This window comes from Hydra vulgaris, chromosome 13 (genome assembly GCF_038396675.1).
Source record: "Hydra vulgaris chromosome 13, alternate assembly HydraT2T_AEP".
NCBI lineage: Eukaryota > Metazoa > Cnidaria > Hydrozoa > Anthoathecata > Hydridae > Hydra > Hydra vulgaris.
In genome coordinates, this window is record NC_088932.1 from 49303269 (window position 1) to 49327500 (window position 24232).

The window sequence follows — 24232 nt, forward strand, 5'->3', positions numbered from 1 at the left end:
TTTAAATGCGTCGGTTCAAATAATTTTAACAATAGCTGTTGGCTGGTAAAAACATTTAAAATAACACGTGCCAATGTTACCCACTTGTAAATGTAACCCCGCATTACCTTACTTCAGGCAAAAGTTTTGGTGGCATTAGAAAACTTTGATTGTCAGCATTACAATAAGGTCTGCCTCTGACTTTTACGATTTGTGATTTGAGTATAATTAAATAATGATTGCTTTACTAAATATTAAAAAACTATAAAATAATAATATTTTAAATAATCTTACATGGCACCATTAAGTTCCTTAAGAATCCTGGTGGTGCCTCATGCCATGAATCGCTGACATACAGTTGAACGTTTTCAAAAGATCTTGCATCATTATTTTGCACTGTTTGAACAGCCTCACCATCAATCTCAACAGCATAATAATAGTGTCCATTACTCAAATACTGCTTTATAGTAATTTTTATCCATTTCATCAACGTTATCAGATTGGTATAGTAATAATAATTGCCATTTCCGTTTATTGGTGCATTAATTTCCGCAATGCCATCACTAGAATAAAACATAGTTGCGATTCTTGATCCGTAATCACAACAATCTCTACCAATTGTAAAATGAATTATGTTTGCATAAGAGGTTACTGTTTTATTTAAATAAACTTCAAAGGATATTTCATACTCTTTAGGTATTGTAAAATTTCCAAGAAAATTGCCTTTTTTTATTTCAATTGGCTCGTTCCAAAACATCTCTATAAATAATTGAAAACAAAATCTTTAGTTATTATATGAATAATAGTATTAAGGTTAAAGTAATTTTGTATAATTATTTTAAAACTTTAATTAAAATTGCGATATTGCGATATTTCCTCATTAGTATAGAAGTATCATATTTCTTTTATAAAAAAAGTTGAAAATAATTTTTTTCTTAAATTTCAAACTAATACTAAAAGAACTTAAATAATAATTAAAAAATAATAAAAAATAAAATAAAATGGTACATATTTATAAATAACTCTAATGATTTTTAGTAAGAGGTTTTTTATGATTTTTAATGATTTTATGATTTTCAATGATTTTTTGTAAGAGGTTGTTCATAAAGCACGTACACTTCTATATCGAACCTCCATCCCCCTCCCAAAGCTTTTTTTAGTACCCTCCAGCTCCCTAAAAGTACCTACGCTTTTAACCAATTTATCCAACATTTTTTGATTTTTTTTTAATTTAGAGTCTCCTTACTTTTATAATACACCACCTGCTCCCCTTCTTATATAGGCCATTTGCAAATCCCCTCTACCCCATACGACTGTATTTGCTTTATTGACGATCTCTAAGTATCCATAGACGTAACCCATAAGCTCTTTTTAGAAAAATTTAAAAAAGTTGCGTGAAACTGCGTGGTTGGCTAATTATTATAGTTTAAAAGTACAAAAAAATAAAAAAAACTTTTTTTATTTGATCTATAAAGATTTAGTTACAATCGAAGATAAAAATAATTTTTTTAAAAATCAAACTTTAGGAAAAATTATTACAAAATGTATGCTAAAATAAGGAAAAATGCTTTAAAATAGTTTTTTTTAAATAATGCTTTTAAATGATTTATTTAAAACTAATTCTCATTCAAATTACATATTTTTATAAAAAGAAATTTGTTTTGGGACGCTCAGATAAAGGATTCAGATTGGTTTCCGTTCGGTAGAACAATAAAGTTTCAAATTTTCCGAACTTAGCATTTAGCACAGCAGAAAACATTCTACTTAACTTCAGGAAAAAAAATTTAATTTGAGAAATATATATTATATATATATATATATATATATATATATATATATATATATATATATATATATATATATATATATATATATATATATATACATAGTGACCTTGGCAAAATATAAGGTTTTTTACAACCCCAGACATGTGTATATATACATATATATAATTTATATATATGTATATATATATAAGATTTATTAAATTTTGAAACAGTATTAACTAGAAGCCCTTGATTGGAAATTGTTGATGCTCTTAGTAATATTCAAAAACGCATAAGATACACAAACTAAAAATGAACTTATATATATACTTAAATATTATGAAAGAACAAGGAATTTAATGTTTTGGCAATATCTCTAATCACACTCACTTTCTTGTTACAGTTAATGTTATAAATTTTATATTTGCTGAATTGTTCCAAAATACGTTACTGCTTCTTTGCATGATTCAGCGCAATCGACACCAACTAAATTTAATGAGTGATTTCCGCAACTAGAAAACATACAGTACGAGAATCACAACAGTGTAAGCAGCAATCGCTGCTTACACTGTTTAACATGTTTAACATGTTTAACATGTTTAACATGCTCAGCTAAAAGTGGATCATATTTGCTAAGAAGCTCAATAATACCTAAAAAGTTTCCATTCGCTCGATCACCTATTCGTTGGTTAGAACCAAAAAGTGTTAATCCACGTTCAGAAAGAAAAAATAATAACATCTAGAACACGTTGGAATAATTTTTTCCAATTTTCAGTTTCAGTCTTGAGTTCTGATAAAAGTAAATTATCCACTTAAGTTTCACATAATGCTGCTCTACTTGTAGATTTCCATACAACATAGTTTTCTTTATGGTAAATTGAACTTTCGTGCGACGGAATACAATCTTTCAATTTTCTCCAACCTCTACTGATGCCCCATCCGGCAGAACTAGAGAAAAATGACACATTTGCAGCATTTTTGTTCAAAAGGAAACATGGTGCACAATACAAAGATTGTTTTTCTACACTACAGCACAACCAGTCTCTTTTGCATGTTTCTCCATTTGCAAGAGTTTTGTTTAAGAAACGATAAGTAAATGCATGATGATTAGAGTCTTTAACGATATTATTTGGAATTTCAAAGCAAGTAATCTTAAGAAAAGAGTTCACTTGACAAGAATTGTTCTTGTTGATAATCCTAATGTCAATAAAATTAAACGGATTACCTTGATGAATCGGATCAGTTATCTCTGTTTCCATATCTCGAATTTTATTTTCACCTGCATTTTCCTGTAATGAGATTTCGGTTTCAACCCGTTCCTGGTTTATAATATTTAAATTTCCTGCTGGTTGTTGGTCCAAAATTGGGTCTTCTGCAATTGGAACAACTATATTTTTAATGTTACCATTGTCACTCACACTTTGAGTTTGGTTTGCTTGTTCAATTTGAACTGTGTTTTGTGATTTTTTTAAAAACGAATATATTTTCTTTGAGTTGGTGCATGCTTCCTCGACCAATTCTTTTCTCCGCCGCCTTTTACTTGCACCACTATCAAATTTTCTCTTCATTTTAATGGTGTCTGGAAATAATATTGAAGTTTGAAAATATAATAACTTTATACATCAATCGAACTTATACAAATTTATAAAACGAATTATGTTTAAAAATTAAAAAATATTTAACAGAACAAAAAAAGATTACTATTCTCAAAGTTACAAAATGTAACGTACAAAACGCAATGTACAAAAGCGCAATATATCAATTTTATACAAAATGATAAGAAACAGTTCAAAACAAAGTGATTTAATCTTGTTTGATGAAGTACAACTAAAAAATATAAGAAAAAATGAAGCTACTAAAAAGCAGAACACTAAGTCATAACTTAAAAACTCGTACACATTGTCATGACTTAACTAACTTAACATAACTAAGTCATAACTTAAAAACTCGTACACAAAACTCGTAGACATTAAAGAGAGTTTATCGTTTACACAAGATTGCCATGATAAAAAGGTTATTGACCTAGAGAAAAAGATTTCTTTGAATTCTAATTTAGGAAATGAAGATAAAACTAAAATTCGACAGCTTGAAGATCGCCAAAGAAGAAACAATTTACGTTTCGAAGGAATTTCGGAAAACGATTCAGAAAGTTGGGATGATTCTGAAACTAAAATACTAAACTTACTAGAAAATAAACTTAATGTAACTGGAGTAAATAAAGAAAGAGCCCATCGGACAGGTAAACCTGATTTAAATAAGCCAAGAACAATTGTGATTAAACTACTTGACTATAAAGATAAGATAAAAATATTAAAAAATGCGCACAAACTTAAAGGCTCCGGAATATTTATTAACGAAGATTATTCAATTGAAACAGCGTTGATACGGAAAAAGCTTTTTGAAGAGAGAAAGTTGCACAGGACAAACGGTAAATATTGTATTGTTGTATATGATAAATTAATTATAAAGGAATTTAGGAAAACGAGTGCCATCAATTAAATTCTTTAAATTTTTATATTTTTTGGTTCTTAAAATTACTCTTATTTAAAATGGCTGAGGAAACTGATTTTTCAAACTTTGAATTTAAAACATGTAAAATTAAAAATTCAATCCTTTTAAATCGCAATTCTGATCCTGATATTAATTTTTATAATGATGATGAACTAATTAAAAACATTAGCCCATTATATTATAACCCATACTCAAAAGACATTACCAAAGGAATGGATGATAACTCATTTTCAATTCTTCATATTAATATAAGGAGTTTAAAAAAAAATTTTGAATCATTAAAACAGTTTCTATATAAAATTAAAATTAATTTTCAAATTATTTGTCTTAGTGAAACATGGTGTCAAGACAAAAATGTTGAGAACGATTCATATTTCCAAATACCCAATTACAATGTAGTCCACCAAATTAGAGACCTGGGCAAGGAAGGCGGGGGTTTATGTATGTTTATTAAGAATTCATTATTATTCAAATTTAATTCAAATTTAAGTTCAATCACAAATGATTATGAGTCATTGTGTGTGGAAATCATTAATAAAGCCTCAAAAAACATTGTCGTGCATGCATTATACAGACCACCATCAGGTAATATTAATGCGTTTAAAGATCACATTAAAAATTTAATTGAAAATAAATTGAATTTGAATAAAAGTGTTTATTTCGTGGGTGACATTAACCTTAATATTTTGGATTATGACGTAAATAAACAAACGAATAAATTCTTTAATGTCATTTTTCAAAGTGGCTACATTCCAATAATAAATAAACCTACGCGTGTTACTAGCGGTAGTGCAACGTCAATAGACCAAATTATAACTAATGAATTTATCAATACAAAAATTAAAACTGGAATATTTAAAACGGACATTTCGGATCACTTTCCGATTTTTATAATATCTATTAAATGCCTTCAGCCTGATGCTTATAAAAAAAAAGTTACAACACGAATTATAAACGAAACATCCATAAAATATTTTCATTATCTTATATCGTGTGTAAATTGGAACGAGACGCTAAAAAATCAAAATGCCAATGAAGCCTACGATATCTTCTTAACTGAATTTCTTACTCATTATAATGATGCATTCCCTAAAATTACTAAATTAGTCAAATCGAAAACGCTTTTAAACCCATGGATAACGAAGGGAATCCTTAAATCTTCCAAAATTAAACAACGATTATATTGTAAGTTTCTTAAAAAAAGAACTTGGGTAAATGAAACTACTTAAAAAAATAAGAGTTATAAACGTTTTAATTTGAATCTGTTCTAAAACGCTCAAAAAAAAACTATTATTCTGAAAAAAGAAAAACAACAGTTCACAAAAAACATGGAACATTATTAAAGATGTAATTGGCAAGAAAAATCTGGACCGAAATGCACTTCCAACTAATTTTAAAATTAATAATAACTTAATTTTAAATAAATCATTAGTTGCAGAAACACTTAATAACTTTTTTGTTAATGTAGGTTTGAATTTAGCCTCTAAAATAGGACCATCTCAAACAAACTTTCGTTCATACCTAACACCAAATAAATCTGTCATGTCTAATCATGAACTTACAGAAGATGAATTATTAAACTCAGTTTCTTTACTAAAACCTAATAAAAGTTCGGTTGCTGATGATGTCATTAGTATTGTCATTATTAAATCAATAAGTTTTATAAAAATACCACTTGTACATGTTTTTAATTTATCTTTAAAACACGGAGTTTTTCCTGAAAACTTAAAATGTGCAAAGGTTACACCAATCTATAAAACAGGTGATCCTTCTGATGTCTCTAACTACAGACCAATCTCAATTCTTACCTGCTTTTCCAAGATTTTAGAACGTGTTATGTATAACAGACTGTTTTCTTTTTTAACTAATAATAAAATTCTTTACGATAAACAATTTGGGTTTAAATCTGGCCATTCAACCGATCATGCAATCATTCATCTAGTACACGAAATATTTAAAGCTTTTGATGAAAACAAATTTACTTTAGGCGTCTTTATTGATCTAAGTAAGGCTTTTGATACGGTGGATCATAATATTCTCCTGCACAAACTTAAAAATTATGGTATCATAAGTTTTAACTTAGCATGGTTTAAAAGTTATCTAGCAAACAGGAAACAGTACATCTCGTTTAATGATAGTAAAACGGATTTAGCGACAATTTCCTGCGGCGTCCCACAAGGATCAATTTTAGGGCCTCTTTTATTCCTCATTTATATAAATGACTTAAATAAATTTTCAAGTATCTTAAATTCAATCCTATTTGCAGACGACACCAACTTATTTTATTCTGATAAGGATATTAATTCTTTATTTGAAACAGTAAACAAAGAGCTTGCTAAACTAAGTGAATGGTTTATAGCAAATAAATTATCCATAAACATAAAAAAAACAAAATATACTTTCTTCCATCGTCTTCATGAAAAGAGACTCATCCCATTAAATCTTCCAATTTTAGTTGTAAATAACTCTTGTATAATAAGAGAGCGTTCATTGTTATTTCTTGGTGTTGTTATTATATGAAAATGTGAGTTGGAAGGAGCACATAAATATAATTCAAAATAAAATTTCGAAAAATATTGGTCTACTTTACAAAGCTAAGCAGTTATTAAATCAAACCTGTTTAAAATACATTTATTTTTCATTTATTCATAGCTACCTAAGTTATGCAAACGTTGCCTGGTGTAGCACTAACGTAACTAAAATAAATAAACTATTAATTAAACAAAAGCATGCTTTAAGAATTATTGGAAATGTAGATCGTTTCTCACACACTAAACCTCTATTCATTAAATTTAATATTCTCAACGTATTTCAACTAAATCTTTATCAAATTCTTATTTTTATGTTCAAAGTTAATAAAAAAATAGCACCTATTTTATTTAACTCTTTTTTGGAAAAAATATATCATCTATACCCAACACGATTTTCAGAAAACAATTATGTTCAACCTAAAACCTATTACTCTGTTACTAAGTTCTCAATTGCTAACAGAGGTCCTAAACTATGGAACATGCTGTTAAATAATGAGTTAAAAACTATTTCTTCTATTAAACAATTTAAAAACAAACTTAAGCAAAAGCTTTTAATAAATGACAACGAATTAAAATTTTTCTGAAGCCTTTGATTAGGAGTAATCACGTTTGTCCATTTCTTTATAAATATGATTTAAATATATATTCTATACAGTTCAATTTGTACATTATGACGTTGTTTTTTATATGATATTACACTGTAATATAGCGTAAAATGTTTTTTAGTTTTTATTTATCGTTATTTTATTTTAACGCCACGTTTTGTTTAATGTGTAAATATGAAAAAGAAATTAATTTATTATTTTAAGTTAACCTAAAATTAAATTGTTTAGAATAATTAGATTAAAATAATTACTTTGATATTTATTTTCGTGTTTAACAAATGTGTTTTGAAAATGTGAGGCCCCAACAAAATCGGAGGCCCAGGCCATATGACCCATGTGGCTCCCCCTCTGATAGGACCTGAATGTATATATGAATCTTTTTCAGATTTTTTCATGTTATTTTTGTTTGCGCAATTCAAGTTATGTATGTTTGGAGTTTGCATATATGTCTATGTTGTGTTCAAAATTAAAAAGTTTTTGATGAATATGCGTGGGGGAGGGGGGCTGTTTGGCCGCAGGGGTGAGTTGACGAACTGCGTTTGACTTTGGGGCCTTTCATCAGAAAGTGACAAAAATTACACAGAAACTTCCTTATTGAACATTTCATCATTTTGCACTTAATAGTGCATTAATAATCATTTTTAAAGTTTGCGCCAACTTACCCCGTGGTGGGGTAAGTTGGCGCAAATTTTTTTTTTTTTTAAAGGCCCAAAAAAACCCCAAGAATTTTTTTTTTGACAATAAATGCAAATTTCATAAGTTACCCTTATCCATACTCTTTAAGACTACACTTTAATTATTTAAAAAAAATGTACTGTTAGGGCTACAGAGCTCATAGAGTAAAAATCGAGCCAACTAGCCCCGGTCTCCCCTATGTGGTAGTATGTGTTATATAGTTTTTATAATGAATGTGTTTTTATACTAGTATAAAATGTAGTTTATCTATTGTGTATATAATTGTTACATGAGGTGTTTATATATATTATATAAAATTAAGCAAATATAATGTGTTTTGTAGTTAGTATATATGTTTATATTATCTTATTTCCATGTTTTCAAAGTGTGTGACTTGGCAAACGTCTAGTGCAAGATTTTGCGTAATATTGTTACTTGTGTTACCAATGTTGTTACGTTTGGCTTACCTTTATGTTGGTGTTTGTTGTTAAAAGCGATCAATAGGTGGTTTTATTACTGGAAGTCACTGCTTTAAATCATTAAAAGCCATTCAAGAAAAATCATTTTGCCATATATACATTTTGTTTATATCCTAATTTGAATTTTTAGAACCATGTCATACCAACATGAATTCTTTTTTAAAAGCAAACATGAAATAACAATATTTAACAACTACTACTCTCCTATCATGACATCTTATTTCAATCCGATACATTGGTTTTTGATAAGTATATGATGTATTTCTTTGTATTTACTTATTCGTTACATTTTTTCATTTCAGATTTATCATATGATGGATTTATGCGATATAGAATAACAAGTTGTTGTAAGTTTTTATAAATTTTTTAAAAACATTTACTAATAATTAGTCCTGTCAACGTCCAAACCTCAATGTTGCGAATGTCATTTTTAAGTAGTTTCTAGGCTTTTCTAAATGTATTTATTCACATGGTTTTACAAGCAAGGTCTGCAAGCAAATTTGAGCTGAAAAATATTTCTTAGCATTTAAAGGAGAACTGATGTTGTTCTTTGTTTAATTTAATTTGTTTAAATATAGTAGTTTTAATAAATAAATGTTTGTTTGTTCTTGGTTTTTTACTTATCTGTTTTCAGATTCTTAAGAACTAGGCAACTTAGCTAAGCAAGTTTTGTTTTATTTTAAGTGCTGTTGGGAAAGAGCTGAAAGCTCTTTTTTAGTGCGATTGGAAAGAACTGAAGTATTTTTTAGTCACTTCACACAGCATAACTGGTACTGATTTGAGTAAGTTTCCTATTTTGTTTTATTTTATATTGGATTTATTTTATATTAAATATATAGTATATTAGATATATATTTTATGTATTTAACACGGAAAACTGACTGTAATTTGTTAACACAAAAGTGATCGACAAATTACAGTCAGTTATTTGTTGATCACTTACTCAAATAATTTTGTGCATTGTCTAGTCTAGATTCTTTGTTAAATTAAAAATAGTTTATGTAAATAAATATTGTTTAATATTTTTCACATAATTTATTCAATTGTAACAATAATAAGATTACTGGTAATATGTTTAATGATAATAGTAAAATTGAAATGGATAACTCAAAGAAGTTATGAATATAAATGCTAATAGGCAACTTAAAAATTGTTGTTGTCAAGTGAAAGAGATAGATCTAGGCAAGATGAAATTGATCGTCGTTGAAATGTAAGAAATGCTGCTCGGCGAGCAGAAAACTTACTCGCACAAATTCAGTGTCAAGCAGTGTTAATATCTGTTGGTTTGAATTTATTTAAAACACTTTAGAACAAAGCAAAGTATGAATTTTACTATTTATAGTATCAATTAATAACAGTTTTAATTTTAAATGATTTTGAATTTTCTTTTAGTCGACTTTCTAGCAAAATAGTTCTATAGAATTTCTATTCATTTTGCTATAAAACTTTATTTTCTATAAAATAAAATGTAGAAAAAAAAATATTGGAATTTCTATAGAAACTAACAGAGATTCTATAGAAATTTTATAAAATTCTATAGAATTTCTACAAACCATATGTTTCAAAAGTTTATAGAAATTCTTTAAAACTTTTTTTCCTGGGTTTGTCATCACTTGATTAGTTTGCTTACTGTTGAAACACGGTTTTAATTTTGTAAATCTAATATGATTTGAAATTTACTCTATCAATCATTAGGCAACAGTTAGAAAGAAGCTGGAGCTTAATTAGGAAACGCTGGAAATTAACTTCAAGGTAAAATCAAGGTAAAAATAATTTTGTTTACTGGTAACATAATTAAACCAGTTACTACTACTTATTGTATGCTTTTTTACTATGCTGGTGGGAAACCGTTTCTTTTTCTCCATCTCTTGATGAGAGGGAGTATCAATAAAACTTATGTAATAACTGAGCTCTTACGTATTTCTTAATACCACAATTGATAATGACCATTTGTAAGAAATATTTTACGAGTTGCTTGCTATTTTATGATATAATTGTTCAAATTGTTTAACTATAATTGTCCCTTAATTGTTCAAATATTGCAATAAATAAAATCTTTTTAGTCCAAGTATTTTAGTTGATAAAATATCTTAATAAGTTGTGGTGTTACTACATTGTGTTGTCTAGCCTTTTTATAATATATTTTTTTTTAATTACTCTGGAGACACATAGTATTGAGTGCTTACAAATATTTTATGTTATGCGCTATTGTTACTGTGTTTTGCGTTGACAGACCTAGGCTGTTATAGCTATTTTTTTATTTTGTATATTTTCTGTTATATTATTATCCTAATTCTATTAACAGTAAAATGCAAATAATTTTGTAATTAGAAACTGTAATTTTTTTGTTTTGTTTCTCTTTTTAGGTATTTGCAGGCTTTACTTGACTTTACTTTTCTGGTACCTGTGTTGTGACAGATTTTAAAAAGAACTTAACGGATGTTAATGTGGTCTTTATGTCGTTAACTATAAGCAATGACATTGCTGATAGAGAGTTAAAGTTAAAATATTATTTATAGATAAAATTGTGTTTAACTTTTTAGATAATTTATCAAGTTATAAATGTGTTTTTATTGTTATTAATGATTTAATTACTCATAACCTGTATTACGGTTTCAAAAGTTAGTTATCCTTTCGATACTACATCATACTAAGTATACCAAAAAGTTTATAGTGAATGCATTTGAGTGTATTAAACATCGTATAGAAGTAGCAAGAAAATGAAATGCGTCTAAATAAGGGTTAGCAATTCCAGAGAAGAAAATGTTCGTTCGTTCTAGACTTGATCCAGCAAAGTATGAACATTTGATAGATTTAACATTTACAAGAGGTATATTGCATGAGAATGCGTATAGAGTAACCAAATTGAAATACGGCAGCCTTTATGAGCAAAAGATAGCGCCGGTACAATATTGCATGAGAATGCGTATAGAGTAACCAAATTGAAATACTAGCGCCTTTATGAGCAAAAGATATACTCCAGTATTGAAGACAAAATTTAGTCACGCTATGTTCTCTTAATTTAGTCACGCTATGTTCTGTTAAGATCCTGATTCCATTTATGACTTGGATATTGCTTTAAAGGATGTGTTTAACCAGGCCCGCTTAAAGGGACGGGCAATTGAGGTATTTAACCCCGGGCATCACAGTATATAGGGCATCACATACTCTTAAAAAGTTTGCAAAGAAATTATAAAAAATTTATAATTTAATAATTTCAAACTCTACCTTATTTGTAAATAATGGTGAAATTTTTATTTTACAATAAAACTATTGTACTTGTACTGAGAAAATATTGTAAAAAAATATATATATATATTCTAATTTGAAAATTAACAAATTTTTGAGCATTAGTTTTTGTTTTTTTTATAACTTTGTTTACATTTTAAAATAATTATTACTTTACAATAAACCTTTACCACGTTTTCATTTAGTTGATTTGGACGCTCGCGTTTTGGTCTTATGTTTGCATAAAAAAGTGAAGATCATTAAATTTTTGTTTCTTATTTTACGATTTGCATAAATCTTGTCATTTTTAATTTTTGTGTTTTCCTGCATTTTTTTCCGACTATATTTTTACAATGGAAAAGAATAAATTACATTTTGACTATATTTCGACAAGAAGTATATCTTCAGTGGATTTTTTAAGATGTAAGAACGGACTTACTGCTCTGCGATTAATAACACTAAAGTTATTCTAAATTTTTTAATTAATTTCAATTTAAAATTAAAAATATTTGACGTTCTTTATATTGTCATAAGTTTTAGAATGAATAATCGCAGACCTCCAAGATTGAACCAAGTGTCTGGAGCTGCTGGGAGCAAAAGAGCCATGACGCGTAAAGAAAACGAAAGCAAAAACAAACGAACGCTCTTAGATTGCGTTTGTTGAACCAAAAATGAAGAAAAAGTCAAGCAGGTAGTTGAATTATTTTTTGATCTTATGAAGTTCTATAAAAAGAAAAGTAAAATAGTGCTGTTAAATATTTCTTTATAGTTTGATCAAATAGATATCGATATCAATGACTTCAATGAGTTTCCTGCTTGTCATAATTTCGAAAAATATTTTTTTGTCGATAACATCGATGAATCGTGAAAAACGTTATCACCTTTAAAACAAAATCAGTTGGATGTAGTAGTTAATTGTGAAAATGACGAACAAATATACAAGTGATCTTGGTACAACAACTATACCAACTTCTAATGATCCTGCTCTATGGAAATCAATATCAGACACTGATCGAACAAATATAATTTTGATGGGACCTTTTCTAAATCCAAGAAATTTTCCAAGAGATCACTAGGAACGCAAGTTTCCTACCTGCTTCTTTGTAGAGGAACAAAGAAACTGATAAAAAGTTAGAAAAGATTGGCTCGTTTGGAGTAAGGCTGTACCAAGGCTCTTTTGTTTACCTTGCTCCCTTTTTGGATCTCCCAATTTAACTAGACCCGGTGTTCAATCCAGTTTGTCGCCCTGGAATGGAGGTTTATATGGAAATTGGAGAAAACTTTCAGATCGCATTAAAAGTCATCAACAAAGCGAAATTCACCGTAGCTATCACCTCGAATGGAAAACAACTACCATTCACTTAAAAAAGTCAAAAGCCCATTGATCACCAATTAAAAAAAAAATTGGAGATGAAACAAAGCAATGAAAAGTAATTTTACAGGTCAATCTAGACGTGACAATTTAGCTTTTAGGGGTGAGAATATTGTTACCGAATTTTAAACTATATTTTTCATTAATTTATTTGTATTTAAAAATCGAAACTGTAAGTTATAATGGGATATAAATATAGATTACTAATTTTATTATTTTTTGTTTGCTCTAAGGATTTAATCAAAAGTTATGTAAAAATGGGAATGGAAACTTTCTTGGTGCGCTCGAATTAATTGCTCATCACAACAAAACGTTACAAGATCATTTGCATCTTATTGCTAGACACCAAGAAGAAGAAAAACGCATGCAAGCTCATTACTTATCGTGGAGATCACATATTGAATTTATCGAAGAGTGCGGAAATTAGTGGTTCGAGAAGTTGTTCAAGATATCAAGAAATCAATATATTTCACCATCGTTACTGACAGCACTCCCGATTTTTCCCTTAGCGAGCAAATTACTTTCGTTTTTAGATTTTTGCATTTCAGGAGTAATCAGCAGTGGGAGAAAAAGAAAGGTTCCTTAAGCTAGAAGACTTTGAAAAGAAAAAGGGAGTTGATATAGCAAGTTTGATATTAAATGTGTTGAAAGAAAATGAGCTTGAAATAAAAAATTGTCGGGGTCAAGGTTACGACAATGGCGCTAATATGGCAAGTGTCTATAATGGAGTTTAAGCTTTGATTAGATAGAATAATCCACAAGCAATTTTCATTCCTTGCTCTGCTCACAGTTAAAATTTATGTGGGGTACACGCTGTTGAATTATCAGCTCTTGTCAAATCCTATTTTAGAAATATCCAAAAGTTATACAATCTCTTTAGATGCAACCCAGTTCATTGGAAAATTCTTCTAGAGGAGACAGGAATATGATTACATAAACTTTCTGCTACACGATGGAGCTTAAGGATAGAAGCAGTCAAACCACCTGAACAAAGCCTAGAGATCTTAAAGTCATTACATAGTCTTAAAGACTTGAACCTTCCAGGCGAAAGTAGTAACGAATTCCATGACCTAATTAAATGGATGAGTTCTTTTGACTTTATTGTTTTCACCACTTTTTGGCTTAAATGTTTGATAGCAGTTAACAACGTGAGTCTTCTGCTTCAATCCACTCAACTTACTCTTGATGATGAATTGAAGATTTTAAATGGTCTTTTGATGGATCTGGATTGAATTCGTTTATCTTGGGACAAAATTTTGGTAGAGGCAACAGAAGTTGCAAAGAAATTTTAATCTGATGAGACCATATTTGCTTCGAAGAGAATGCGAAAACGCTAGACTTTCCTCGATGAAACTGATGGTTAGAACCATGAAGAAGCTTCAAAAAGCTTTGAATGTCATGTGTTTAATGTTGCACTCGACAATTTAACTAGTCAAATTAGATCATTAATTAAAGTAATCAAAGATGAGTATAACAAGTTTTCCATTCTTTGGTCTGGACATAAATCTCTAACAGACAAGGAATTGCGGCTAAAAGCTGAAGGTTTGGCAATGCTTTACCCAGAAGACTTAAGTAAAAACGAATTTTCTGATGAAGTTCAGCATTTTTTTACCGCAAAAAAAATTATTCTGACCAGCGAAAAGCCTATTGGTCTTTTAAATAATGTTTATGCTAAGGGTCTGAATTCGGTGTTTTTCATAGTGTGTGTTTCACTTAGAATATTTCTAACATTGCCTGTTTCAACATCTAAAGGTGAAAGATCTTTCAGCAAGTTAGCTACCATCGATTGTGCTACTTAATGACTCTTTCCATTGAATCTGATTTAACCAATAATGTTTTATATGATGAAGTCATTTCAAATTTCGCAACTAAGAAGGCCTGGAAAATGTTTTCGTCGATTAAGACTTGATGCTATAATTATTTTGTTTACGATTTAAAATACAATGAAAAAGAAAGTAAAAAAAAAAAGCTATACTAATTTATTTGATGTTTTTAATTTTAAGACTCGGAATAAGATAGGGTCTTATTTATATTTTTGGACCCGGGCATCGCAAAGCCTCTAGATGGGCCTGTGTTTAACAATATACATCTTATTTTTTATCATATACAAATCATCTGATAAGAGATTCTCAATAAAAAAAGGCAAAAAATAAAGCTTTTAAGCAATTAAACAATAAAGCATTCTCGCTTGAAGGTCAAACAAAAAAATTTAACTTCCATGAATTAAAATGGCGTACCCGAAACTCGTTTATTATTTATATATCAGTCATTTTGCTTTCAGTTGTTGTATAAAAGTGAGTCTTGAAAACGCATTTAAGTCTAGTTTAATTATTTAGTCAATAAAAAATATTTTTTTAGCAGTAAAACAAAAATATTCTTTATTTAACCGAGTCAAGAGTGCGTCGTTTTAAAGTTTGCCATTTAATTTCTATATGTAATTAAAATTACTACAACTGATTGTAGGTTGTCACGGTCTTGTTAGTTTTTAGTTGTTTTTAATTGATATAACAACATTAGACTCTAAATTACTCTTAGCAATTTAACCTTATCTTTAATTTAGAAATGAAGAATCCAATCCAGACATAAATTACTTTAACGAAATTAATTTGCCTGAATTAGTATGCTCTTATTTTCAACAAAAAGAAGTTAGTAACTTTTTAGGAGTGGATAATAAAAGTGATTCTTTTAATGTCATTTAAGTGAATATTAGAAGTTTAAAAAAGAATTTTGAAAATTTTTTAAATTTGTAACCGAAACTTGGTGTTCTAAAATAGATTTTGAATCAAATTTTAATCTCCTTCTCCCAGGTTTTCAAAAAATTACTTTTTTATTTGAAAGAAAATATTTTCTATTAAGTTAGAAGCGATACGAGTGTGTCTCTGATACGGATCAAGAGATCTTAGCAATAGAAACTAATAAACAAAAATTCTAAAAACATTTTTATCAGCTGTTGTTATAGGCCTCCAACAGGAAGAACAGAAAATCTTGGTAAATTTTTGAAATACAATCTAATATTATATTTAGGGGGACTTCAACTTAGATTGTTTTGAGTATAGCAAAAACCAAAACATAAAAACATTTTATAACAATTTATTTGAAATGGGTACCATAACAATAATAGATGGACCGACTAGAATTACAAACCATTTGTCGACTTTAATTGATAATATATTAACGGCAGACTATTTTAATAAATCTCTAAAAGAAAAAGGAATTATAAAAACTGATGTTTCTGATCATTTTTCCATATTTTTTTCTATTAAATCAGATTATCAAATAAAAAACGAGGGCACAATGACAATAAAAAAGCGAATTGTTAACAATTGTAACTTAAAATCACTCAAAGATCAAATTTTACAGCAGGACTGGAATCACATAAACTTTAATGATAACATAAACATTATCTATAACACATTTTTAAAAACTTTCTTCAAAATCTATGACGCCAATTTCCCAATATCTGAAATAAATCTCAATTCCAAAGAATCTCCTTGGATAACTAAGGGCTAAAAAAGTCTTCAAAACTAAATCAAAAGTCGATTAATAAATACTTAAAAATAAAATCCGAAAAGTATAAACGAAATTACAAAAACTACAAAAATCTTTAAATCATCCATTAAACAAGGTTCTTTCCCAGACTCTCTGAAAATAGCAAAAGTAATTCCTATTTTTAAGACAGGAGACCTGACCAATATAACAAATTACAGACCTATTTCTGTTCTTCCAGTTTTTTTAAAAATATTAGAAAGAATAATGTATAACAGAATGTACACATACCTATTTCCCAATAAACTCCTTTATGAAAACTAGTTTGTTTTAAAAAAAAAAACTAAACCGAACATTCTTCAATTTACACGTTGCATCAACGAATCTTTTAAAAAACAAAAATTTACACTTGGTGTTTTCATTGACTTGTCAAAAGCTTTTGTCTTGGTCGATTATAACATTTTGCTTAAAAACATGAATGTTAAGGCATAGCAGGTAAAACTCTGAGTTGGTTCAAAATTTAATTCTCCTATCGAAAGCAATTTGTTTTTAACAAAAATTCCAAACCGCAAACATTAATGAACATAAAATATGGTGTCCCACAAGGATTCATACTTGGACTACTTCTTTTCATTTTATATATTAATGATCTTAACAAAACATCAATTTAAAGACTATAATTTTTGCAGGCGACACAAACTTGTTTCAGTCACATGAAAATATAAACATACATTTTAATAATATGAACAGAGAACTTAAAGAAATTTCATATTGGTTCAAAAAAAATAGGCTTATATCTTTAAATATTGAAAAAAAGAAAAAAAGGATACTTTTCAATCCAAACTATAAAAAACAAATACTCCCTGTAAATATGCCTGACCTTTTTTATAGACAATGTCATTCTCAAAAGAGAAAAAGTGACAAAATTTTTAGGAGTTTTTATTGAAAAAAATCTGTCTTGGAAATCACACATTAGTAATATTTCTAATAAAGTTGCAAAAACATTGGAATTCAATGCAAATCTAGAGGTATTTTAAACAAAAAGCAATTAACACAATTATATTACTCTTTTATTCACTGTCATATCAATTATGCAAATATTATATGTGGAAGTACACATAAAGCTAAACTTAAATCTCTTTATCGGCAATAGAAACACTCAGCTCGCATAATAAATTTTAAAAATCGTTTTTTAACCACTAACTTCTTCATCAAACTGAATTTATAACATTTTTAAATTATGCGAACTTTCAACTTTAATTTTCTCAAAAACGCTATTCCGGTTGTTGGCCCGCACAAAAATCTATAACTTGGTCAAAAATAAAGATATTAAGTTAAATTTTTTTTCTTTTTGATCCTTTTTCTTTTTATTATACAGTAGTGCTAATAACTCCATTTCTAAAACTTGGTCCCTTATCCTATGAGGTGCCTCATATTTAATTATAATAGTTTAATAAAAAATATTATATTGAAATATTCAACCGATGTTACGAAACATATAAATGCAAAAAGCATGTTACATGTTAAGTAATGTGTCTTTGGTGTGTTATTTTAGAGTTTGTTTTTCTATACAATAATATTTTTCATATTTTAAGTTTACCATAAATCATGGAAATTATTAAATTACTTTGAATATTGCCATGTAACATGTGTCAAATTATGTGCGTACTTTTTGGTCCTTGGTGTTGTACCTTGGTGTGCTACTCTACATGTTTATGCAATCTACCAAGATGACATAAATGTAAAGTTTGTCCTCCAGAGAATATTTAGTTAAAATCTATTTCAAAAATAGTTATGCTAAAACAAGTACGTTAAATGTTACGCTAGGTATTCATCGTGTTCTGCACATGTCTGATATTTATTCAATCAAACAAAAATGCTGGTGACTATTTATAGTTAACAGAAATACGTATCACATGCCTATTATTCCTTATTTCCTTTGTCCTTGATTTCGTGTAATTGGCGTGTCCTTCAGAGGAATGACAACCAACATTACAGTAATAGTTATTGTTAGCCAGGGTATAATCAACATTCACCAAATTTTTTAGCGTTTTAGCTTCAAAATTTGCAAAGATATATTTTTTTCCTCAAAAGTGACATTTCTGAACCATTGTGCGTGGTAAACTAAAAACCCGCGTCCTTCCCTACTTATCATATGTAAACTACTATTTATTTATAATTAAAGTAATCAACCATTATATTGTAAGTTTTATAAGGTAATACAAAGATTTATTATTATATTAAAGTTTTTTTATGCAACAAAATATTGCGTTAAAGCAAGGAGTTATGATAGCTATTATAAACCTTGGTTAAAGAATGATTTTTATTTTCTTTCAAGAAATTTAATTTCTAAACGTTTCAGCTCTAATTATTTTCCGGACAAATAAACAGAAAACAAATATACTCTTCTTTCTTATTTTTTCTTGCTATCATACTAGTATTACGCTAACTGATAAAGTTGTTTATTTTTCATACAGCTAATCTCCATAAAAAAAACTAAATATTAAGATCTGCAAAAAAAAAACGGATTCAAGATCAACTTTAGCTTTAAAAAAACTGAGAAAACTCTATCCTCCTTGAGTTATTAACTAATTGTGTTATAATGGTAAAATGTTAAAGATATAGAATCTAAATATAACTTAAATTCTAAAGAGAAAAAAATTGTAATACTAAACAGTGTTAGAAGAATATTTGTTGGTGAAATAAAATTTTACAAAAAATGCCACATATTAAAATGCGTTTGCTACACGCAACAACTGAATTTCTTCGTTGAAATATTTGCGCAAATTGTGATTGTTCCAATGACAAATCCAATGCAATCGCGCCAACTAACGTGTAACATTAACAAAACAGTTATGTAAAAGACTCAAATATTTCACTTCATTCTGTAGTCCACTAAACTTAACTATTAAACTATGTGTTTTTGAAACTTTTAGTATGCGTCACTGTGTAAACTAATATTTTATTCAATATACACTGCTTCGAAATACAGTAACTTGAAACTTAAAAAGTAATATTTTCGACGTAACCCAGGCATATAGTAAATAGAAAAGAAATACTTACGAAGTGTTCCACGGATATAGCAATTAGAAAAAAATATGAACACGAAGTCAAGCTGTAAATATTTGTTTTGATTCATTATGAGGTTTTGTCTGGTCCTAACTGAAACGAATTTTTTTCTTCCGTTTTTGTTTTCAAACTTTCAACTTTTAACTTTAGAAGTCACATAAATTAGGTAGAAAAGGAATTATATTGATAATGAATGGCATTTTTATTATTAATACTTTTTTAATTATTTATGTTTTAAAACAATAATTATTGGTAACCTATATATATGTTATATATATGTTTTTTTCAAGATATATCTGGTTTTTTCAAAACATCTCTGACTTTTTTCAAGGTATCTCCTTTTTTTTTTCCTAGAAACTGGTTTTCTGGTTTTACTAACATTTAAATTTAAAATTGTTAACTATTTTGAGGAACATATGTAAAGTTAAATAATTAAAAAAATAATAATGCTATTGTAAAATATTTAAGTTTGTTAAACCTGTTAATATGGTAACTTTTAAATGAAACTTCACAATTTTTGTTTGAATAAGGATGAATAAGTCTGTTTATACGAATAGACGTCTCAAATAGGTTTATTTCTTCCGTGGATAAACCAAGCATTTTGATGCATTGAAATTATGTATTAAAAAGAGTTCATGAAATGTGATTGATTTAAGAAAAGTATTTAAAAGTCTTTTCTTAATTTCAAAATCCAGAAGTTTACTATTCCTAGCAAATTTTATTTTTAGCTACCGCACTTTGCGTTAGTTTCTGAAACTAAATGAGACCAGCAATATAACCAACGACGCTTTTGCAATAGTTGACGCAACTGTATTAAATTAGAAGTCAAACTATCTGTCTAATTGCTTAGTTTGCTTAGTTAACTCTCCAGAGTTGCTTAGTGGGCCAGCATGGTCAATTTTGAGACAAAATTAATAATTTTTTTTAATAATAGTGCTATTTTCACTAAATTTAGCAAGAGTACTATTATAAGGTTTAATCTATATATATTATATATATATATATATATATATATATATATATATATATATATATATATATATATATATATATATATATATATATATATATATATATATATATATATATATATATATATATAAATTATGTTAGTGTATTCTACAAACGGAGTGCTCAATATTCTAAAAGAACAGAGCAATAATAAAATAGTAAAAACACTTATCTAATTTTTGATTACTTCAACACTGTGTTTCACCATCAGTAGGTTCATCTGGAAGAATCATTCTTGAAGAATTATTCTTCCTGATGAACCTACTGATGGTGAAACACAGTGTTAAAGTAACCAAAAATTTGATAAGTGTTTTTACTAATTTATATATATATATATATATATATATATATATATATATATATATATATATATATATATATATATATATATATATATATATATATATATATATATATAGTATAATATATATATATATATATATATATATATATATATATATATATATATATATATATATATATATATATATATATATATGTATAATATATATGTATAATATATATATATATATATATATATATATATATATATATATATATATATATATATATATATATATATATATATATATATATATATAAAACAAGAAAAATTATTGCTTTAACTTTTAGGTCAGATTTCTGCGAATCAGTAAACCGGTGTAACGTTTTTAAATTACTGCGTTAAAATTTTACTGCGCGGCAACTTTCAACCGTTAAAGATTCCCGAGATATTAATGAAGCAGTAATAAATTAAAGTTATAATTTTACTGCGCTTGTTAAAATTTTACTGATTTGTTAGTTGACAATTTCAAAATCTACACAAATATTAACTTTAATGATATAAGGAAATATTTAAATGAAAAAAAGTTTCCTGAAGATATATGTGAGAGAGGGAAAAAAGCGAATTTCAAACGTCAATGTAAAAACTTTGAAATAGTTGACAATAAGTTGATGTATTGCTAAAAAGGTATTGGCAAGGTGAGGAAAATTTATTTTGTGGAAAGAAGTTTTTCAATAATTTAAGCGATTTATCTAAGTAAAATAAAATGGTTAAACAATATTCTGAGTTGTGATTGCTTTACTGTGAATTAACATAAATGACATTTTTAAAGCAAAACAAAGCAAATTCTCATAAATTCGAAATTTCAATATAGCTTTAAAACAACTCAAAATAATGTACAATAAAAATAAAATAACTCCAAACAAACTTTTGTTTATTCTAGGTCGTTGTGGTCATAGATCGAGAAGAGCAATTAAACATAGTTAAAGAAGTCCATGAAAGTCTTGGAACTTCTGAGAAAGCTGTTGCATTAGCCAGCCACCTAGGCGTTAATGCTGTAAGAAAGCAAACTTCTACACGTTTTTTTTGGCATTTAATAGTGGAGGATATTACAAAACATGTAACTCAATGTGAACGATATCAAAAAACCTCTAACAAAAACCTTAAAGCGTATCCTGCTTTAAAACTTGTTATAGTAGAGCAACACGTAATGAAGCAAGTTGGTGTTGATTTAATTAAATTACCTGCATTAAATGGATTCAATTACGTTATTGTTCTTATTGAGTATTTCTCTAAGTGGACTGAAGCTGAACCTCTTTTTGACAAAAGAGCAATATAGTAGCATTATTTCTTCACAAAATTATTTGCAGACATGGTTGTTTTCAAATACAAATAAATGACCAAGGTCGAGAGTTCGTAAATTCAGTATCTATTGCACTGCACGACATGACTGGAGTTCAGCAACTTGTCACCTTGGCTTACCATCCACAAGCCAATGGCCTTGTAGAGAGGCAGAATCAGACAATTAAGAAAGCCATTATCAAGGTCTTAAATGAAAATGTTTTAGGTTGGGTATCAGTTTTAGATGGAATCCTTTTTAATCTACGTGTTAAAGTGCACGATTCAAGCGGGTATTCACCATTTTACCTTATGTATAACCGACAACCTTGCCTTCCGATTGATGTAATATACACAGATATACTCAATGGGGATGATTATGAACCTATATATGATAAAGAGGTTTTCCGAAAAGCTTTACAAATGAAAAGCGGAATTGAGGAAAAAGCCATGAACAATATTGTTTTTTCACAAAAAAACAAAAATTAGACTATGACAAAAAGCATGCAACGTCATCAAAATTTGTTGTTGGTCAAAAGATACTCTTGAGAAATTTTAAAAGAGATTATAGGAAAAGCGAAAGGAAAGATTATAGAAAATGACTTTCTCATGGCTGGATCCATATGAGATACTTTATATTTTATCTAACTCAACATGCTTATTAAGGAACAGTAAAGGCGACACATTAAAAAAGAAATACTCTCTACATCATATTAAAACGTTTGTTGAAAAGAAAAGTAATTCAAAACTGTGTAATTTATCTACTGAGTGTGATAATCATGATGAATGTCACTCCAAATTAATGAAACATCATTCCAAAGAAATTCGCCAAAAAATAGCTGAAAAACAAGGGCTCAAAATATTTATTATGCCAGATCTTACTGATAGAGAAGAAAATCATGTACCTTCCAAAATGCATGTATGCAAAGGTGATGACAACTGTTTTTTTCGTGCAATTTCGTTTTTGCTGACAGGTTCTGAGTGTCAACATATACATGTTCGCAATGTTGTTGTAAAGCACGTGATATCAAAATCTTGTTCCAGTCTCTTATCAGGATAATTAGGGAACATAAATATTTATGTTCTCTGTTATTAATAGCTTTTTTTGTAATAAAACATTAAAAAAGTTTTGTCAAGGATCTCTTTTTAATTAATAGCTATTTAATTTATTTTTAGATAAGATTTCGTCGCACAAAAAAAAAAAAAAAAATTACTTTACAGTAAAATAATAAAGAGCGTAGTAATATTTTAACGTTAATATCGTCAAAGTTTTTGGGCGTAATACTCGATGAAAATGTTACATGGAGAGAACATATAAGTGTTGTTGAAAATAAGGTTTCTAAAAATATTGGTATACTGTATAAAGCTAAACAGGTCTTAAACCAATCTTGTCTTAAATACATATACTTTTCATTTATACACTGTTACCTAAACTATGCTAACATTGCTTGGTGCAGCACCAATGTTACAAAGCTAAGTAAACTTCTATGTAAACAAAAACTCGCCATTAGGATTATTACAAATGAAAATCGCTTCTCTCATTCAAAAATACTTTTTAGTAAACTTAATATTCTAAACGTTTATAATTTAAATCTCTATCATGTTCTTATATTTATGTTTAAACTTGATAAAAAAATGGCACCATATTTATTCAACTCTTTATTTAAAAAAATAAATCACATATACAGCACAAGATTTTCAAATAATTACTATACTCAATCCAAAACCTACTATTCTGCCACTAAATACTCAATCACAAACCGAGGACCTAAACTCTGGAATACACTTTAAAATAATGATTTTAAACCACTTTCTTCGCTTAATCAATTTAAAACTAAACTTAAGCAAAATCTTTTACTAAACGACAATGAACTAAATTTCTTCTGAAGCGTTTAAAAT

The 24232-nt window shown here is 27.9% G+C and overlaps 2 protein-coding genes across 2 annotated transcripts in view; one reads left to right on the plus strand and one right to left on the minus strand.

Annotated features, from left to right (window-relative positions):
* LOC136089454 (uncharacterized) overlaps positions 1-19840 on the minus strand; it is a 39772-nt gene extending 19932 nt beyond the window's left edge. Inside the window, exons 1-2 of the mRNA XM_065815462.1 lie at positions 19696-19840; positions 274-738 (exon numbers count right to left, since the gene is read on the minus strand). Of these exons, the coding sequence (XP_065671534.1) occupies positions 274-738; positions 19696-19771 (541 nt within the window). The 5' untranslated portion in view covers positions 19772-19840. The remainder of the gene's footprint in view (positions 1-273; positions 739-19695) is intronic.
* Positions 19841-21812: 1972 nt separating this feature from the next.
* LOC136089969 (uncharacterized) lies at positions 21813-22822 on the plus strand. Its single transcript, XM_065816072.1, has 3 exons — positions 21813-21836; positions 21939-22279; positions 22366-22822. The coding sequence occupies exons 1-3, from the start codon at positions 21813-21815 to the stop codon at positions 22820-22822; spliced, it is 822 nt and encodes a 273-aa protein (XP_065672144.1).
* Positions 22823-24232: the final 1410 nt, after the last annotated feature.

Bases quoted from the DNA above. Each gene is read 5' to 3' on its own strand.
- LOC136089969 (XM_065816072.1), top strand. From the start codon at position 21,813: ATGACATTTTTAAAGCAAAACAAA. The intron at 21,837-21,938 runs GCAAATTCTCAT...TGTTTATTCTAG, and splicing joins CATTTTTAAAGCAAAACAAA to GTCGTTGTGGTCATAGATCG. The intron at 22,280-22,365 runs GTATTTCTCTAA...AATTATTTGCAG, and splicing joins TACGTTATTGTTCTTATTGA to ACATGGTTGTTTTCAAATAC.